General features: G+C 46.4%; 1 protein-coding gene across 2 annotated transcripts in view; it reads left to right on the top strand.

The window, feature by feature from the left end:
• LOC121551191 (dachshund homolog 1-like) overlaps positions 1-21,690 on the top strand; it is a 355,740-nt gene that overhangs the window by 238,286 nt on the left and 95,764 nt on the right. Inside the window, exons 4-6 of one of the 2 annotated variants that reach the window (XM_041863748.1) lie at positions 13,734-13,906; positions 14,381-14,516; positions 15,007-15,147. In XM_041863748.1, coding sequence (XP_041719682.1) covers positions 13,734-13,906; positions 14,381-14,516; positions 15,007-15,147 — 450 coding nt within the window. Of the gene's footprint in view, positions 1-13,733; positions 13,907-14,380; positions 14,583-15,006; positions 15,148-21,690 lie in introns of both variants that reach the window. The other variant, XM_041863740.1, reaches the window with a different exon arrangement.

Below are 21,690 nucleotides of genomic sequence, written 5' to 3'. Positions count from 1 at the left end.
TGTGCGTCATCAGCCCGGTCCGGCCCGTTCCTGCGCCCCGCACCAAGCCAGTGGTGCGCGTCGTCAGCCCGGTCCGGCCCGTTCCTGCTCCCCGCACCAAGCCAGTGGTGCGCGTCGTCAGCCCAGTCCGGCCTGTTCCTGCTCCCCGCACCAAGCCAGTGGTGCGCGTCGTCAGCCCAGTCCGGCCCGTTCCTGCTCCCCGCACCAAGCCAGTGGTGCGCGTCGTCAGCCCGTTCCTGCTCCCCGCACCAAGCCAGTGGTGCGCGTCGTCAGTCCGGCACGGTCCATGCCTGTTCCACCTGTGCCTGGTCCGGCACCGGTCAGCTGCTCCACGCCGGAGCCAGAGCAATCCGCTCCACCGGTGTTCAGTCCAGCTCCGGTCAGCAGGACCACGAGGGCGAGAGAGAGAGTGGTGGTCACGCCCGGAGCCGGATCCGCCTCCGAGGCGCAATGCCCACCCAGCCCCTACCCTCTTGAGTTTGGTTGGCGCGGTCGCAGTCCGCGCCTTTGGGGGGGATACTGTCACGCCCTGGCTCTGGGGACTCTTAAAAGTTGAGCCAGGGTGTGTAGTGTCTGTGTTGTGTTTTCTATGTTCATGTTCTAGTTCATGTATTTCTATGTTGGCCGGGGTGGTTCCCAATCAGAGGCAGCTGTGGCTCGTTGTCTCTGATTGGGAACCATACTTAGGCAGCCTGTTTTGCACAGTTCATTGTGGGATCTTGTTCCGTAAGGTTTGTTTTGGTGTTTAACGTAGGACTTCACGTATCATTTTGTTGTTTTGTTATTTGTGTATAGTACTCATTAAAAGATGTATGCATATCACGCTGCACCTTGGTCTTCATCTTATAACGATCGTGACACATCCAATGATTGCATTGAAATTGTTAGCATTATGACAGATTGTACAAATTTTCTCTGAAGGACCGATGGTTATGGATAAGGAGAATAGGCCGGAGCGATTGAAGCTAATTTTGTAATTAAAACAGATGATCTGGTATATAATATAATATAATATGCCATTTAGCAGACACTTTTATCCAAAGCGACTTACAGTCATGTGTGCATACATTTTTACGAATGGGTGGTCCCGGGGATCGAACCCACTACCCTGGCGTTACAAGCGCCATGCTCTACCAAGATTGAACTCTTTGGCCTGAATGCCAAGTGTCAAGTCTGGAGGAAACCTGGCACCATCCCTACGGTGAAACGTGGTGGCAGCATCATGCTGTGGAGACTAGTCAAGATCGAGGCAAAGATGAACAGAGAAAAGTACAGAGAGATCCTTGATGAAAACCTGCTCCAGAGCGCTCAGGACCTTAGACTGGGGTAAAGGTTCACCTTCCAACAGGACAACAACCCTAAGCACACAGCCAAGACAACGTAGGAGTGGCTTTGGGACAAGTCTCTGAATGTCCTTGAGTGGTGATCTGGTGACCAACACATGCAAACCGATCCCCAAATGGCACCCTATTCCCTATAAAACCGATGGGCACTGGTCGAAGTAGTTCACTACATAGGGAATAGGGTGCCATTTGTAACGAAGGTAATATGACGGCGGAGAGGGGCGATTGATAAAGTTCATCAATATATTTAATTTGGGGAGTGTGAGTCAAACGACTCGCCAATTGACTGAAAGCAATATTTTTAAAAGGGGGAGAGGCCTTTGCTAAGTATCACACAGACTTCATCCCTCTGTCTGCTTGGGGTGTCACTGCCACCGAGAGGAGAGCTCTATTGATTGGCCAGTGATAAATTCCACCCTCAGTAGTAACAGCTGCAAGTAATAGGTTATGTGTGGGTGTGTGTGTGTCTGTGTGTGCGGTTTCAGTCGGTTTACTATCGTGTGGGGCCCAATGAATACGACTCTGGTCTATAGAATCTCTATCCCTTAAGTTGTCTACTGCATTACATAGATGCTGCCATTGGGGCGGCAGGTAGCTTAGTGGTTAAGAGCATAGTGCCAATAACCGAAAGGTCGCTGGTTCTAATCCCCGAGCCAACTAGGTGAAAAATCTGTCGATGTGCCCTTGAGCAAGGCACTTAACCCTAATTGCTCCTGTAAGTCGCTCTGGATAAGAGCGTCTGCTAAATGACAAAAAAATAAAATAATAATTGGTCAATATTTAGTGTGGCTTGTTATTTTCAAACACGTTTCAATTGGAAAATGAGAATTTGTGGAAGTATCTTGTGAGAAAGAGTGAGACCTTATGAAAGACCTATCATCATATTTTGTTTCTGACAATTGTAATGATCATCAAATCACAGATAGATACTGCATTGTGATTCCATGACAGAATGATCTAAACAGAATTATATTTTTACTTGCAGCTGCTTCTACGTCTGCATTGTTTGCTCTTTGGGATTTTAGGCTGGGTTCTGTTTAAGCACTTTGTGACATCTGCTGATGTAAAAAGGACTTTATAAATATATTTGATTTGATTTGCAACTGCTCAGTCAGCCTGTAAGTAGTGTGATGTGGATTGAATCAATCAATCAAATGTGTATGATTTGTTCACCGGCATTCCCCGGATGGAGGGAGTTGACACTTTATTTCAAACACATAACTTAAAGCGATATCCGTGGAAAACCACTATCTGCAATTGATTGAATCCCAGTCTCAGTCATCTGGAGTAGGCGGCTGGCGGCTGCATTTTTAAACACTTACTGGAGAAACAATAATGTCTGTCTCCTGGGTAATTCCTACCACATGCTATACTGTATGTGTGTGTGAGTGCATGTGTGCATACCGGTCAAGGGGGAGGAAAGTCATTATGCTACCTCATCAAACCAAACATATTTTCTTATCATTACTTTCTCTAGCATTAAATTACATGACATTACATGACATAAGTTGGCAAGTGTTCCCACCTGAAGCATTGGAAATTATGTGTATCTCTTTCATCACGACAAGGTAAACAAACACACAGTTATGTATGTTGATCTGAATTAGCTGCTAATGTAGCCGTTTGCTATGGGAATGGTATGTGTGTGACTGTGCATGTGTCTTGGAGTGCGTGCCTGTGTGAGTGCTGTACTGTACTGTTTGGAGAAATTTACACAGAATTGTCTCAGTGTGTGTCTGCACATGTACGGTTACATGTTTACACCTCTTTGTTTGTGTAAATAGCTTTCCACCGTCATGTGTGTAACCGAGTGTGTACTTGAGAGGACGGCAGATATCACACACACACTCTTTAACAAAGCCAAGATGGTTTATTTACTTTCAACATTAAGGGTGTAAACTCAAAGGCTTAACAGTTCCCCTCAATGACGCAGGGGTTGTGGGTGGCTAAATCAAAGACCAGTACCTTCCTCCCTCTCCCTTTAATGAGCTACAGGACTCACCAGCCTTGGCTGAGCCCACCCTCTGTGTGTGTGTGTGTGTGTGTGTGTGTGTGTGTGTGTGTGTGTGTGTGTGTGTGTGTGTGTGTGTGTGTGTGTGTGTGTGTGTGTGTGTGAGTGTGTGGAGGGGGATGTGTGTGTATGTCTGTGTATGTGTCAGTATGTCTGTGTTTGTGTGTGTGTGTGTGTGTGTGCACGTGTGTGTGTGCACGTGTGTAGAGGAAAACAGCCCATAGCACTGCCACAATACCAGACTACACTGTTTATGAAGGCTGGATTTTTGTATGTTATATTTCCTATAGCTTCCTCTCCCTTCTGATTGAGTTTAATGGCCCATCCACCTCATAAGGCTGTGCTTGCTGTTGCATTCTAAAGAGATGAGTACTTACAGTAAAGATATACTGTATGGTACTGGGAGACCACTGAAAGTGCCCACAGCCTCAGAGACATTGGCTGCATCCTAAATGGTACCCTGTTCCCTACAGTGCACTACTTTTGACCAGGGCCCATAGAGCTCTGGTCAAAAGTAGTGCACTATGTAGGACATAGGGTGATATTTGGGAACGCAACCATTTTATTTTAATCGGCCATTTGTTTCCTTATGGGATTTGGGTGCAAAACCCAACAAATCCCCCAACGCAATCACAAAAAAGTCCCACACCTATAGACCATGTGTGTGCACCACCGCTTTCACCTTTGTCTGAGAAATGCACCAGCAACATGTGGGCATTTTACGAGGGCAATTAGTAGAATAGCCTAGATTGGAGTATGTGAATACCTTATATTTATACACAGGAAGTAATTCTAGCAGTTTGATTAAAATGGTGCCATTTATAGCTTTCGACAGATCAGTAGAGAAACACGTGTCTGTACCATGAACGCAAAAAGAGGCTTAACGACACAGTACAAATCAACCCTGTGTCTTTCCCAATCCAAATCAAAGGGACTGACCACATATGAATGTGCTTCAGTTTAACAACAGCATTTGCCAATCCATTGTTCCGAAGCCCTGAGCCCCTTGCTAAAACAAAGACAGATAGGCTTGAAGTAAGCCATTTAATTAGCTAGCGTATGGATCCCTCAGCTTTGGCTGCGGCAGGCAACCAATTATGCATTCCTCAGACGTCCGCACGGTACTACTTCACCAATGAGAGAGACAGAGAGAGAAGAGAGAAGCCAGGAGAGATCCTCTCCAGCCCTTGCTGTCTCTTACAGTACATCTCATCCCCTTTTCCAGTTAAAATAAGGTAAATAGCAGAGTCAGACAGCTTCATTAGCCCTAGTATTTGAGGAGGCCGCTCGGCCCCAGATAGCACTCATTGTCACTTAAATTGTGGAGCTTTTACACGAGGCCTGGGTGGCGACCTCTGATCAATTACGGCTGACATTATTGTTTGTCGGGAGCCTTTTCCCTGGACAGAGGGAGTTAGAGAAAGAAAAAAACTAGATATGAGCCTGTGCTGTGGCTGGAAATGTAATCTCGTCTCTCTCTTTTGTTTTTCTTTTGCTCCACAAACAATAAATCATTCAGTTGAAGAGATAATAAAGTGACAAGCCGGAGCTGGTTTAATTTTTGTGAAGGGAAATCTAGCCACTCCGTAGCTAAATGGAGACAGGACTGCTGGTTGGTTCGTAGACAGAGGTCTGTGGGCTATTCGGAAGGCTAGGTATTCATTCCGATACCTTTGGATTAATATGCTATTATTCCTACCCAGAGGATGCCCTATTGTTGGAAAAGGTGGTTAGAATAGTTGTCTCCATCAGGACTCATGTTAACACACACACACACACACACACACACACACACACACACACACACACACACACACACACACACACACACACACACACACACACACACACACACACACACACACACACACACACACACACACACACACACACACTACATATGCACACACACACACACAAACACACACACACTTGTGCATGCATGTAGGCACACGTACACTCACACACACACACACACACACAAACACACACAAACACACACACTTGTGCATGCATGTAGGTACACTTACACTCACACTCACTCACACACACACACACACACCGTTAGAACACCAGCAGGATTAACGATAGAGGAGATTGCTTCGCTGCAGGTTAATGGCTCAGTCATTTTTGTCTTGAAAAAGGTTGCAATTATTGCCCTCTTTTTAATCAATCTAAACCCTTCATCAACTGATTTTGTATTAATACTTGAACCTGCTTTTCGTTTTCCAGACCTATTCCATGTGTTTCTGTCTGACATAACACCTTTTTAATTATGATATTTCCAAAGGGTATTTGAATTCATTCCATTTATCCTCTATGATTCGGATCATTGCTTATTCATGCATGCACTTGCGATGTGTTGTATTACCCAACCTAATAGCTTGAGCTGTTTGCCTGAGTATTAAGTGATTTGGAGTTTTAATGATGGTAGCTAAGTAGGAGTTCACCTTTGGAAGTCCCTAGGGCTTAGGCCTACTCCAGGTAAATTACTTGTTGTAGGCAGTAGGAAAGGTGGTAGGAAAAGCAACAAAAACATCCACTAAAGTCTATACACTCTGTGATGTCACGAGAGGCTGTGTCCTGGAGGGACGTTACATCCCCCTGAGGTGGCTGCAAACCCAGACAGCTATGGCTCCATCTGCTGGTATGGTCGGGAACTCCAACCCTCTGTGGCCAATCTTCCCACGCAGCTGAAACCAATCAGGGGCTGATAGGCTGGAGTTGTTTTGGAAGGGAAGAGACACGGTCTGGAGGGTGGGCTCGGGGAAGAAGAGAATTGTGTTATAATTTCGTTAGTTGCCGAAGACCTTTAATAAAAATCCTTGTTTTGGTTGAACCTGGACTCCTTGCACTACTTGGGCAACCCCGCTGGAAGCTGTGTAGCCTCTCGTGGCATCACAGATGGTGGAGAATACAGGCACGCTCAGCGTTAATAGTGCATGTCAGAGGAGGATACCGAAGGTTTGATCACCCAGTTTTCCAAGTTGGCCGTAGGCTCCCCGCCGACTGAAATGGAGGACATATTGAAAGCCCTTGTTGCTGGCCAGCAAGCCCAGATGCAAGCAAACGTGGCTCTCTTGGAGGAGCAAAAGAAAGCCAACCTTCTGAAGGCAGAGGAATTGCAGTTGCAGAGACAGAGGGTGGTCCAAAATACCCGCCCAATAAAGGCAAGTGACTTTATATCTAAGATGGGAGCTACCGATGACATTGAGGCATACCTGCATGCATTTGAGGCCACGGCCACTAGGGAAGCCTGGCCCAAGCAACAGTGGGTTGGTCTGTTAGCCCCCTTTCTAACCGGGGAATCGCTGAATGCTGTCCGGGACCTGGGCCCTGACCAGGTTACTGACTATGATGCCCTGAAGTCTGAGATCCTCAGCAGATATGGACTCACAAAATTTGGTATGGCCCAGCGCTTTCACAGTTGGACCTTCCAACCAGACCAACCTCCTCGGGCGCAGATGCATGAACTTGTCCGAATCGCAAGGAAATGGCTGGATCCGCAGAGGAATACAGCAGCGGCGGTGGTGGAGGCCGTTGTGGTGGATCGTTACCTACGCGCCCTGCCTTATGAGGCAAAACGGTTCATCAGTCAACAGGCGTTGACCACGGCTGATCTGACCGTGGAAGCTGTGGAAAAGTACCAGGCCACAGCGGAGATGCTGAATGCTTCCCGAAAAGACCCCAGGAGTGCGGCCCCACCACAAATGGGAAGGACCCGTCCAAAGGGACTCCCAAGGTCTCGAACCCAGCCACGTCAGGACTTATCCCGGCTCCAGGGGGAGCCAGAAACCAGGCGGGTCCAAGAAGAGTACACCAGGAGGGGGAAAACTCGACAGTGTTACCGGTGTGGGGAGATGGGACATATCTCCTGGCAGTGTGGGAAACCAGCCGATGAACCTATGCCCACTGCGGAGTCCTCCAGCTCAGCACCCACACACCGGGTTGCCTCGCTCTTGGGAGTCGTAGATGGCGGCCCAGATCGACCCCCCCACCTGCCCGGTAACTGTGAATCACCATGATGTGGAGGCCTTACTGGATTCTGGTAGCCGGGCCACCCTGGTGCGTAAGGATTTGGTGGGCCCAACGTGTCTGACCCCGGGGAAAGTCCTCCCAGTTTCCTGTGTCCATGGGGACACCAGAGAATACCCCATTACTGAACTTACAATGACCAGCACACGGGGAACCATACACACGACGGCGGGGGTGGTTGATTCCCTCCCCGTCCCTGTCCTAATTGGACGAGACTGCCCAGCCTTTTACCCACTCTGGAGAGAGTCTCAGGAGAGGATAACCCGAGTACCTCGGAAACGGAGAGGCAAGACTCATCCTGGGAAGGCTCCGGTGCAATCCTCCGAGTTACTCACTCCCGCCCGGGCTCTGATAGGGATGGCAGGTGCCCAGACCGACACCGAGACTGGTCCGGATACGGGAGAAGAGAACGCAGCCCAGGAAAGTGCTCCGTTCTCCAGTGAAGAAGACGTCCCAGGCACCCAAGAGCTTCCCCCTCTCACAGGCCAGTATGGTACGGCTCAATTACAAGATCCTACTCTTGCAAATGCCTTAAGAAATGTGCAGGTATTAGAAGGTGTAGTGTTAGGTGATAAGACAACCCCTACTTACCCCCATTTCGCAGTAAACCGGGGGTTAGTATATCAGATAGTCAAGAAAAATGAGGAAGTGCATGAACAGCTCCTCGTGCCACAGCCCTATCGGGCCACAGTACTCAACCTAGCCCACACACACCCGCTAGGGGCCCACTTGGGGGTAGAGAAGACTAAGGAAAGAATCATGCAACGTTTCTTTTGGCCAGGAGTACACAAAGAGATAGAGAACTACTGCCGTAGTTGCCCTGAGTGTCAGCAGGTTGCGCCAAAGCCCACATATAGAAACCCGCTCATTCCCTTGCCCATTATCGAAACTCCTTTTGAGAGGATTGGATTAGACATAGTCGGGCCCTTACCGAAAAGTGCCAGGGGACATCAATACATTCTGGTCATTCTGGACTATGCGTCCCGGTACCCGGAGGCCATTCCGCTGAGGAAGGCTACATCCAGACAAATCGCCAAGGAGCTGTTCCGTCTCTCAACTAGTCTGGGAATCCCAAAAGAGATATTGACGGACCAAGGGACTCCATTCATGTCCAGGGGTGATGAAAGAACTCTGTGCTTTACTGAAAATCAAACAGCTGAGAACCTCGGTCTACCACCCCCAGACAGATGGCCTAGTCGAACGTTTTAACAAAACACTAAAATCCATGCTGCGGAAAGCGGTAGGGGGAAGATGGGCGCAACTGGGATCAGCTGTTACCATACATATTGTTTGCGGTGAGAGAGGTACCTCAGTCTTCTACTGGTTTTTCACCCTTTGAGCTCTTGCTTTCCTACAGACCCAGAGGACTGCTCGACATCGCCAAGGAGGCCTGGGAGGAGCAGCCATGCCAACAGCGGACACTGATCGACCATGTAGGGGCTATGAGGGAGAGAATGAAGGCCATCTATCCCATGATGCGGGAACACATGGAGGCCAGTCAGCGGCAACAGCAAGCCTCCTACAACAGATCTGCTCAGCCCAGGGAGTTTAAGCCGGGGGACAGAGTGCTGGTCCTGGTGCCAACCGTTGAGTGCAAATTCCTGGCAACCTGGCAAGGACCATATGAGGTCATTGAACGCATGGGAGAAGTAAACTACAAGGTGAGGCAACCAGATAAGAGGAAAACTGAGCAGATTTATCATGTTAACCTTTTAAAGAAGTGGCACGCCAGAGAGGCGCTGTTTAGCTCTCTACCCCCCACAGAGACCCAGGAACCGGCGCGAGAAGAGGTTCAGCTGGGTCCAAATCTGTCCCCACATCAACGACAGATGGCCCGGGAACTCGTGGAGCAGAACCAGGATGTCTTCTCCTCCCTTCCCGGTCACACAGAGGTGGTCCAACATGAGATCCGCACCATGCCTGGCCGAACGGTAAACCAGCGCCCGTACCGCGTGCCAGAGGCTCGTAAAGTGGTTATACAGAAGGAGGTAAGGAAGATGCGGGAGTTGGGAGTAATCGAAGAGTCCCACAGTGCCTGGGCAAGTCCCATAGTACTAGTTCCCAAGCCAGACGGTTCAGTACGATTTTGTAATGACTATCGAAAGTTGAATGAAGTGTCTGAATTTGATGCATACCCAATGCCTCGTGTCGATGATTTAATAGACTCCTTGGGGCATGCTCGTTTCATAACCACTCTTGATCTCACAAAAGGCTACTGGCAGGTGCCCTTGACCCCGGCGTCTAAGGAGAAGACAGCCTTTGCCACCCCGGGAGGGGCTCTACCAGTATACCCGACTTCCGTTTGGTCTCCACGGGCACCTGCCACGTTCCAACGCCTGATGGATCGAGTCCTTGCGCCCCACAAGAGGCACGCAGCGGCTTATTTGGATGATGTGGTTATACAAAGTCAGGATTGGGCCAGCCACCTACCCCGGGTACAAGCGGTGCTGGATTCGCTCAGGGAAGCAGGGCTCACGGCAAACCCGAAGAAGTGCAAGGTGGCCTTCAGTGAGACAAACTACCTGGGGTACACCATTGGGCGGGGGTTGGTCAAACCACAGGAAGCCAAACTGCGGGCCATACAGGACTGGCCGCAGCCCATCAACAAGAAGCAAGTAAGGTCATTTTTGGGCCTCGCTGGCTACTATAGACGCTTTATTGCAGATTTTGCTACCATAGCGGCACCATTGACGGAGCTGACGACCAAACGCCACTCACGAATGGTGAAGTGGAACCCTGCGGCGGAGGCGGCTTTCCGCAACCTGAAGCGAGCACTCTGCTCCAGTCCGATCCTGGTGGCACCAGACTTCAAGAAGGAATTCATGGTCCAAGCGGATGCTTCGGAGGTGGGTCTGGGTGCTGTCCTCACCCAGGCACATGACGGGGAAGAACATCCCATTCTCTACCTAAGCAGGAAGTTACTTCCAAGAGAGAAGAACTATTCAACGGTGGAGAAGGAATGTCTGGCTGTAGTCTGGGCCCTGGAGTCCCTTCGGTTCTATCTCCTGGGCCGACGTTTCATGGTGGTATCTGATCACGCCCCTCTGCAGTGGATGGCCAAGAACAAGGAATCAAACAGTAGAGTAACCAGATGGTTTTTGAGCTTGCAACCGTTTAACTTTTCGGTTGTCCACAGGGCTGGCAAGCACCACGGAAATGCGGACGCCCTCTCCCGGCGTGATGCCTTCTTCACTGCCTTTACCCCGACGAGGACGTCGGTCCCGAGGAGGGGATGTGTGATGTCACGAGAGGCTGTGTCCTGGAGGGACGTTACATCCCCCTGAGGTGGCTGCAAACCCAGACAGCTATGGCTCCATCTGCTGGTATGGTCGGGAACTCCAACCCTCTGTGGCCAATCTTCCCACGCAGCTGAAACCAATCAGGGGCTGATAGGCTGGAGTTGTTTTGGAAGGGAAGAGACACGGTCTGGAGGGTGGGCTCGGGGAAGAAGAGAATTGTGTTATAATTTCGTTAGTTGCCGAAGACCTTTAATAAAAATCCTTGTTTTGGTTGAACCTGGACTCCTTGCACTACTTGGGCAACCCCGCTGGAAGCGGTAGCCTCTCGTGGCATCACAACTCACATACACAATAGTTGGCCAACCTAATTCTAACCCATTCACTATAAATCCACCATGTAAGTACCTGGGAAAAGTAACTGAATCAATTCCAAAACAAAGACAGAAACAAGATGTCTGAAAAAACATCTACTCAAATAAACAAACACTCAGCTATTTCCCAATAAAACCTGACATCTATGCCATTGAATCCAACCAATCCAAGCTGTGCCCAGTGCCTTTCAGTCCCCAATGAAAGGACTAGGCGAACTCGTCTTGGCCTACAGCAGGTTCCCTTACAGTCAACTGAATGGGCCTTTATGGAGGAAACATCGCTTGAGGATGGTGGAACGTGAAAGGGTGGCCAACACATAAGGAGTGAGATTAAGACCCCTAGAGTCCTCTACTGTATGCCCATCCGTCTGCCTTTCAGAACGAGACATACCATAGAATCACAGCGGTTAGCACAAAAGATCACTCAGGGTGTGTGTGTTTCAAGTTTCAAGTTTTTATTTGTCGTATGTACGGGATACACATAGTATGTGCCGTCCAAAGAAATGCTTACTTGCAGGTCCCTTCTCGACAATACATTTGAATGACAAAAGCAAAGTCATATCAGTCTCAGGCTATCTCTCTCCCCTTATGTGTATGTTGGTTTCCTTAAGATGTAGTCAGACACAGTGTGTGTGTGTTCATGTTTGTGTGTCTTGCACATGCCTGTGCTGCATGTGTGCGTGCATGTGTGTTTGTGCGCACTTGCCCATGCTTATCCCTCAAAGGCAGGATAGCACTCCCCTTTCTGGCCCTTGATTGCCTTTGAAACGTAGATACACACATAGTGGGCCTCTCAATGTTGTCTCACTGTAACTACCCCTGCCATCAGGCCCACTGTGGTGCTGTTTTAATTGAGCCCAAGAGGTAATTGATTCAGAGATGGAGCTCGTACGAGAATGGTGGCGGGACCGAAGGTTCACCCTTGCGTTATGCCTTGGCTTTAATCTCCCTTGCTTCTTCATGCTTCGGGATGCTCACCACTCGGAATCTGCATGCCATCTTTCTTATGGAAATCAACATGATTCTGGAGAAATGTGAGGGAACAACGGAGAGAAGGAGTACCTCCTTGCCTTTCATTTCACAAACAGTGTCCTTGTCTTTTGAGGATTTCTTTGTGGTGTAGATCGCCTTGTCCCTTGTTGCCAACTGATGTTTTGTCGCAAAAGCATAGATGTTTTGTGGATTAGCTTTCTTGGGTGGTGGTTCTAGTGGTGTTTGTTCTCTTCTTTACCTTGAGCCAAGTTGTCAAAAGAAAATACAAAAAAATCTACAGTGGGGTTTAGTCAGATTCAGTAGCTTCTGTGAGGTATTGAGATTTTTTTTAAGCACTTCAGGGGAAAACAACTGAGTGGCGAAGGAAGAAGGCAGAAATGTTCCCAGTCACTTTTGAGCCCACCAAGTTCAAAGCACCCCAAAAAGGAGGTGGGAGTGCTGAGAGGAGGAGGCCTGGGGTTTCGGGGACAGACACCTATGTGTGTTCATGTCCTTTGAAGGTTAGACCGTTTTCATAATACTGTATCATCTAAAGGCACAGCGGAGCGCTAGCCTACACTATTCCCCTTTTTTTTGTCCGACTAATGTCTTGACTTTGAACAATTAGAGTACTATTGCTGAGCTGAAATTGAATAATTTTTTAACATTTGTAAGATATCTGATCTTGTGATGAGGTAATGTAATCCAGATTACAAAACGGAGCCGAAATGAAAATGCCCTGTTAAATTAAAAATCAGACTTGTTCTGTGGTGTAGCTTGTTCAGCTTGTAGCCATTTTTCACACTAAGTGTTTCCCAAATGGCATCCTATTCACTAGTGCACTAATTTTAGCAATGGGTCCTGGTCAAAAGTAGCGCACAACAAAAGGGAATAGGATGTCATTTTGGACACGGACTTAGATCATTCCTTATGTGTAAGTAGCAAGCGTTATTTCCATAATGTGGACCTTTTGTTCAACACAGAATAATTTATGTGGTTTTTTTGGCTTTGTATTTGTATTTATTAAGGATCGCCAAGGCAGCAGCTACTCTTCCTGGGGTCCAGCAACATTAAGGCAGTTATATACAGTTTACAATATTACATGACATTACATTTCATAACACTTTACCCAATACGTTTAGTGTGGCTTTGAATGATTGTGTATATATAGTTATCATCATTGCCATTTTCATTACAATTATTGTAATATAATCTATTATTAACATGTGATGTCAAACATTTACGCCTCTTATGTTAATATGGAACGATAACCCGTGAAGCGCTTGAGATAAGGATTACAAAATATACTGTGAGGAAGGACCGGGTTTAACATATTCTGCTGATATTATTACATAAATAAGTGTAATGTTGTTTGATGATAATTATTTTATGTTGTTATTTTTGCATTCAATGGCATGAGAAGGAATGTCAGTATCAGTGATCTGTAGGTTATACCAGCATGTCCACCCAGCTCAGTAAATCTTAATTCAATCAAATAGTTTTACAGTTACTTTTTGTAATGATCAAACATAAATTACGAACAGTCTAAAAATAGCGGGTAGGCTTCTCTAAAAGGAATAGTAAATGACACCACATAAGTAAATGATACCGCATAACCATCACCAAGACAGGTTTTGACTTAACCCAACCCTTATTGGTTACATATGTCAAATTAACCAATTAACCAATCAACGTCCTCCAATCGAGATGAACCAACCAACCATGGTTTCCATTAACCTATCACCTTTCTCCCCTGTTGTAGGTTTGGAACTGCCCTTCATGATGATGCCCCACCCCCTGATCCCTGTTAGCTTGCCCCCTGCTTCTGTTTCCATGGCAATGAGCCAGATGAACCACCTCAGCACCATCGCCAACATGGCCGCCGCCGCACAGCAGCAGAGCCTGCCCTGCAGAATGGTCACCTCAGTCATCAAAGTAAGCTATAATAATAATAATAATAATAATAATAATAATAATAATAATAATAATAATAATAATAAGCATAAGCATAAGCATAATAACTATAAAGTAAGACATTATATGACAGTGTTTCCCAATCCTGATATTTGGGACCCATAAATGTGTTAGTGCTAGGGCAAAAATAAATATGTACACCCCTTTGGGTCCCCAGGACCAGGATTGGAAAACACTGTTATATTCAAACATGGAAGATGTGGCACAGCAACAGAGCCTGCCCTGCATAATAGTCACCTCAGTCATCAAGGTAAAGTGGCAGAATAGACACAAACTGTGTATAACAAATATACAGCTCTAGGCATTTAAAGTAATTTTTCATTAACTTTTGACTGCGATGAAGGACAGGGAAGCACTATGGAAATGGCCAATTGATTACACAGCATCTACTTTCATGGACCTCATTTGTCACTGATGTCCCTCTGTCATTGACAGGAGCGTGTCCCAGATAGTCCATCCCCCGCCCCTTCCTTAGAGGACGGCAGGAGGCCCGGCAGCCACCCATCGTCCCACCGCAGCAGCAGTGTCTCCAGCTCGCCGGCCCGCACAGAGAGCTCCTCAGACAGGATACGTACGTCCCCTTATTCCCTTCCCATGCAACGAGTCAGACTGGCTAACTGCGTGTTCAGTGCCGCAAGTAAACAAACCAACCCTGCTAACCCAATTGTGTTGTTGTTGTTGTTGCTGTTGTTGTTGTACTGAACTGATAGAAAAACTGATTTTAGAGTTGGAATTTTGTATTGCTCTTTGATCCTGGGCGTGTAGGTTTTTGTTCCAGCCCAGTGGTTACACACCTAAATCAACTACTCAAGTTCTAGATGATTCATTTGATGGTAATACACTTTATCAGTTGTATCAGGTATATTAGTGCTGGGCTGGAACAAAACCCTGCACACTGTGGGTCCCTAGCACCAGGACTGAAGAACAGTAATTTTGAGTCGTCCACATGTTTAAAATACAAAATGTGTTAGCTAGCTGTTCAGACAGGGCATAGACTTGTGAAATTGAACAGACAAAGACATCTTCTAAATCACCTGTACTACTCTCGCTCTCCTCTCCAGCCATACATCAGAATGGTTTGTCTATGAACCAAATGAACCAAGCTCTGCTGGGCCTCTCCCCAAGCATTCTGCCTGGGCCTAAAGAAGGAGACCTAGCCCATGACATGAGCCACGAAGCAAAGAGGATGCACATCGACAAAGGTAAGACTTGTCCTATTGTAAAACTTTAAAGAGTGACTGAACTTCCTGATTTGGCCTCGTTTTGAAGCTTTGTAATTAAGAAATGCTAACGGCCATGACGGAAGCCAAACAATAGTTGTCTTGGGGGTGTGGTTTGATGTGAATGTTTCTTGGGTGTGTCTTTGCCATTCAATCACAACAAACAATGGCAGTAGTGAGTACAGCAAGGTAAGCTAAGCTAGCTTTGCTATGGAGAAGTTTTGAAGTTAAGGACTTCTCCCTTCCTGACTGACTCACCATTTCAAGATTGTCAAGAGTGTGCAAAGCTGTTATCAAGGCAAAGGGTGGCTATTTGAAGAATCTCAAATATAAAATATATTTTCATGTGTTTAACACTTTTTTGGTTACTACATGATTCCATATGTGTTATTTCATAGTTTTGATGTCTTCACTATTATTCTACAATGTAGAAAATAGTAAAACTGGTACTGTAGGTATTCCTCTTATCTAGGTGGGTGAAGGCAGTGTGTAGTGCAATTGAGATTGCGTCGTCTATGGATCTGTTGGGGTGGTATGCAAATTGGAGTGGGTCTAGGGTGTCTGGGATGGAGTTGATGTGTGCCATAACCAGCCTTTCAAAGCCCTTCCTGATTACAGATGTGAGTACTACAGGGAGGTAGTCATTAGAGTTCTTGGGAACAGGAATTATGGTTGTCAGCTTGAGACGTGGGGATTACAGACTGAGACAAGGCGAGGTTGAAAGTGTTCTGCGGGTGCTCTGAAAACATGCCCTGGAATTCTGTCCGGCCCTGCGGCCTTGGGAGTGTTGACCTGATTAAAAACATTGCTCATGTCGGCCTCCGAGAGTGAAATCAGCCAGTCCTCTGGGTCGGCGGCAGCCCTCGTACAAGGCTCTGTGTTGTTTTTGTCAAAGCGTGCATAAAATGCATTTAGTTTGTCTGGTAGAGAGGTATCATTGGGCAGATCATGGCTGAAGGGGGGACGAGAGAGGGCCTTGTGTGCTTGCTTATGGGTAGAGTAACAGTAGTCTAGGACTTTATCAAATCAAATCATATTTTATTTGCCACATGCGCCGAATACAACAGGTGTAGACATTACCATGAAATGCTTACTTACAGCCCTTAACCAACAATGCATTATTTTTTTTATAAAAAAGTAAAATAAAACAACAACAACAAAAAAGTGTTGAGAAAAAAGTAAAATAAGATAACAGTAGGGAGGCTATATACAGGGGGGTACTGGTGCAGAGTCAATGTGCGGGGGCACCGGCTAGTTGAGGTAGTTGAGGTAATATGTACATGTGGGTAGAGTTAAACTGACTATGCATAAATAATTAACAGAGTAGCAGCAGCGTAAAAATATGTGGTGGTGGTGGGGGGTGTGGGGGGTGGGGGGTGGGGGGGGGATAGTGCAAATAGTCCGGGTAGCCATGCTTAACTGTTCAGGAGTCTTATGGCTTGGGGGTAGAAGCTGTTGAGAAGACTTTTGGACCTAGACTTGGCACTCCGGTACCGCTTGCCGTGCGGTAGCAGAGAGAACAGTCTATGACTAGGGTGGCTGGAGTCTTTGACAATTTTGAGGGCCTTCCTCTGACACCGCCTGGTATAGAGGTCCTGGATGGCAGGAAGCTTGGCCCAAGTGATGTACTGGGCCGTACGCACTACCCTCTGTAGTGCCTTGCGGTCAGAGGACGAGCAGTTGCCATACCAGGTGGTGATGCAACCAGTCAGGATGATCTCGATGGTGCAGCTGTAGAACCTTTTGAGGATCTGAGGACCCATGCCAAATCTTGGGGGAATAGGCTTTGTCGTGCCCTCTTCACGGCTGTCTTGGTGTGTTTGGACCATGATAGTTTGTTGGTGATGTGGACACCAAGGAACTTGAAGCTCTCAACCTGTTCCACTACAGCCCCGTCGATGAGAATGGGGGCATGCTCAGTCCTCTTTTTTCTCCTGTAGTCTACAGTCATCTCATTTGTCTTGGTCAAGTTGAGGGAGAGGTTGTTATCCTGGCACACACGGCCAAGTGTCTGTCCTCCTCCCTATAGGCTGTCTCATCGTTGTCGGTGATCAGGCCTACCACTGTTGTTTCGTTGGCAAACTTAATGATGGTGTTGGAGTCGTGCCTGGCCATGCAGTCATGGGTGAACAGGGAGTACAGGAGGGGACTGAGCATGCACCCCTGACGGGCCCCCGTGTTGAGGATCAGCGTGGCAGATGTGTTGTTACCTACCCTTACCTACTGGGGGCGGCCCGTCAGGAAGTCCAGGATCCAGTTGTAGAGGGAGGTGTTTAGTCCCAGGATCATTAGCTTAGTGATGAGCTTTGAGGGCACTATGGTGTTGAACGCTGAGCTGTAGTCAATTAATAGCATTCTCACGTAGGTGTTCCTCTTTTCCAGGTGGAAAGGACAGTGTGGAGAGCAATAGAGATTGCATCATCTGTGGATCTGTTGGGGCGGTATGCAAATTGGAGTGGGTCTAGGGTTCTGGGATAATGGTGCTGATGTGAGCCATGACCAGCCTTCCAAAGCATTTCATGGCTACAGACGTTAGTGCTACGGGTTGGTAGTCATTTAGGCTGGTTATCTTAGTGTCCTTGGGCACTGGGACTATGGTGGTCTGCTTGAAACATGTTGGTATTACAGATTCAGTCAGGGACATGTTGAAAATGTCAGTGAAGACACTGTCCTGGTAATCCGTCTGACCCTGCGGCCTTGTGAATGTTGACCTGCTTAAAAGTCTTACTCACATTGGCTACGGAGAGAGTGATCACATAGTCATCCGGAACAGCTGGAGCTCTCATGCATGCTTCAGGGTTGCTTGCCTCGAAGCGAGCATAGAAGTGGTTTAGCTCGTCTGGTAGGCTTGTGTCACTGGGCAGCTCGCGGCTGTGCTTCCCTTTGTAGTATGTAATAGTTTTCAAGCCCTGCCACATCCGACGAGTGTCAGAGCCGCTGTAGTACGATTCAATCTTAGTCCTTTATTGACTCTTTGCCTGTTTGATGGTTCGTCGGAGGGCATAGCGGGATTTCTTATAAGCGTCCGGGTTAGAGTCCCGCTCCTTGAAAGCGGCAGCTCTACCCTTTAGCTCAGTGTGGATGTTGCCTGTAATCCATGGCTTCTGGTTGGGGTATGTACGTATGGTCACTGTGGGGATGACGTCATCGATGCACTTATTGATGAAGCCAGTGACTGATGTGGTGTACTCCTCAATGCTATCTGAATAATCCTGGAACATGTTCCAGTCTGTGCTAGCAAAACAGTCCTGTAGCTTAGCATCTGCGTCATCTGACCACTTTTTTATTAACCGAGTCACTGGTGCTTCCTGCTTTAGTTTTTGCTTATAAGCAGGAATCAGGAGGTTAGATTTATGGTCAGATTTACCAAATGGAGGGTGAGGTAGAGCTTTGTATGCGTCTCTGTGTGTAAAGGTGGTCTAGAGTTTTTTTGTGTGTTTTTTTTTCTCTGGTTGCATATTTAACATGCTGGTAGAAGTTAGGTAGAACGGATTTAAGTTTCCCGGCCACTAGGAGCGCTGCCTCTGGATGAGTGTTTTCCTGTTTACTTATGGCCTTATACAGCTCATTGAGTGCAATCTTAATGTCAGCATTGGGTTGTGGTGGTAAATAGACAGCTATGAAAAATATAGATAAAACTCTCTTGGTAAATGGTGTGGTCTACAGCTTATCATAAGATACTCTACCTCAGGCGAGCAAAACCTTGAGACTTCCTTAGTATTTGATTTTGTGCACCAGCTGTTGTTTACAAATATACACAGACCGCCACCCCTTGTCTTACCGGAGTCAGCCGCTCTATCCTGCCGATGTAGTGTATATCCCGCCAGCTGTATGTTGTCCATGTCGTCGTTCAGCCACGACTCTGTGAAACACAAGATATTTCAGTTTTTAATATCCCGTTGGTAGGATAACTGTAATCGTAGGTCATCTAATTTATTTTCAAATGATTGAACATTGACTAATAGGATTGATGGAAGATGCAGTTTATTTGCTCGCCGTCGGATCCTTACAAGTCACCCCGACCTACGTACACAATATCTCTGTCTCTTTCTCCTGCGAATGACGGGGCGAAGGAGACGTGTTGATGGAAGTTGGGCATCACGTGTCTTAATTACCAAAATTAAAATCACCAGCAACCAGAAAAGCAGCCTCCGGGTGCATGGTTTCCTGCTTGTTTATAGCCTTCTACAGTTCATTAAGTGCCAGCTTCTTTTTTTTTTTTTTCTTGTCCTGAGGTGGAATATATACAGCAGTTACGATAACAGCTGAAAACTCTCTCGGGAGGTAGAAAGGTTGGCATTTGACCATCAGGTATTCCAAGACGGGTGAGCAATGGGTAAACTTCCACTGCACTAGTGTCAGCACACCATTTGCTGTTGATGCTGCATAACCCTCCCGCTCTCGATTTCCCTGAATCCAATGTCCTGTCCCCTCTGTGAATGGATAGTCATTTGGTGTATCTTGTCGGAATGCTATGTTTCAGAAAGAGAATATTGCAGTTACGAGAGTCCCGTTGATAGCAAATCCGTGATCAGAGGTCATCCATCTTATTATCATGTATTATCATTGGCCAATGGAAAAGAGGGAAGAGGTGGACGGTTTTCATTTGCCTTAATCTCGCCAGGATTTCTCCTCTCCTGCCTCTTTTTCACCTTCATTTCCTCTTGGGTAGCCTGAAAATTGGGTCGGAATTACACCAAGAGCCCAGGCCAGATGAGTCGAAGTTGAAGCCGGAATTGAGGTTAGTAGCTTTTGAACATCAGATTGGCATCGGATGTTCAAAAGTTATTGTTGATCATAAGAAATGATAGCGGATACATTTCGTGCAATGTCGTGAAGATAAACGCCAAAAGAAAGAAAAATGCAAAGTTGGGTCGGAACTTGCAAGATGGCAGCCATACAGTACAGTGCCAAATAAAAATAAGTTGTGGATAGAGTGGATAGAACTTCAGCTGTCTAACCAGAACTAGAATGTCATTCTATGTGTCTATTTGGCCAAATCTAAGGATTTGGCTGTCTAACCACACACTGACAGACACAGCTCTCTGGGTGAGGTTCTGTCTTCAAGTCTACAGTGGGTGATGAAGTCCCTTCCATGTACACTACCGTTCAAAAGTTTGGGGTCACTTAGAAATGTTCTTGTTTTCGAAAGAAAAGCAATTTTTTTGTCCATTAAAATAACATCAAATTGATCAGAAATACAGTGTAGACATTGTTAATGTTGTAAATTGCTATTGTAGCTGGAAACGGCTGATTTTTTATGGAATATCTACATATGCGTACAGAGGTCCATTATCAGCAACCATCAGTACTGTGTTCCAATGGCATGTTGCGTTTACTAATCCAAGTTTATCATTTTAAAATGCTAATTGATCATTAGAAAACCCTTTTGCAATTATGTTAGCACAGCTGAAAACTGTTATGCTGATTAAAGAAGCAATAAAACTGGCCTTCTTGAGACTAGTTGAGTATCTGGAGCATCAGCAATTGTGGGTTCGATTACAGGCTCAGAATGGTCAGAAACAAATAACTTTCTTCTGAAACTCGTCAGTATATTATTGTTCTGAGAAATGAAGGCTATTCCATGTGAGAAATTGCCAAGAAACTGAAGATCTTGTACAACGCTGTATACTAATTCCTTCACAGAACAGCGCAAACTGGCTCTAACCAGAATAGAAAGAGGAGTGGGAGGCGCTGGTGCACAACTGAGCAAGAGGATAAATAAATTAGAGTTTCTAGTTTGAGAAACAGACGCCTCACAGGTCCTCAACTGGCAGCTTCATTAAATATACCTGCAAAACACCAGTCTCAACAACAACAGTGAAGAGGCGACTCTGGGATGCTGACCTTCTAGGCAGAGTTGCAAAAAAAAAAGCCATATCTCAGACTGGCCAATAAAAAGAAAATATTAAGATGGGCAGTCTGAGATATGGCTTTTTCTTTGCAACTCTGGCTAGAAGGTCAGTATCCCGGAGTCGCCTCTTAATGGAATATCTACTTATAAGCTAAATATAATTTTTTGGACTATTTGGAACAGTGTAAACAACACTAAATAAATTATAAATAATACCATGGGGCGGCAGGTAGCTTAGTGGTTAAGAGCGTTGTGCCAGTAACCGAAGGGTCTCTGTTTCTAATCCCTGAGCCGACTAGGTGAAAAATCTGTCGATGTGCCCTTGAGCAAGGCACTTAACCCTAATTGCTCATGTAAGTCGCTCTGGATAAGAGTGTCTGCTAAATGACTAAAATCTAAAATGTACCAGAGAGGCTGTTCTAATGAAAAAAATTATTTATTACAGCATAGCAAAGATTAAACACTTTGAAATTGTTTATCCGATATGTTGTGGTTGCGTGAGGCTTGGTGCTTACAGAATCATCAGGCTATTAACAAACACTCAAACATGGAACGGAAGCAGGATCTGTCTTAATTCTGTATATATAAATGGATGATTTATAAAGCCAGGCACATTTAACAGGCAGGCTATTGATTATAGACCTAATTAAGTTGGATTTCCTCTCTCCTCA

The sequence above is a fragment of the Coregonus clupeaformis genome, chromosome 40 (assembly GCF_020615455.1).
Source record: "Coregonus clupeaformis isolate EN_2021a chromosome 40, ASM2061545v1, whole genome shotgun sequence".
Lineage (NCBI taxonomy): Eukaryota > Metazoa > Chordata > Actinopteri > Salmoniformes > Salmonidae > Coregonus > Coregonus clupeaformis.
The sequence above is the reverse complement of the archived record's forward strand: the minus strand, read 5'-3'. Positions and strand labels throughout refer to the sequence as shown.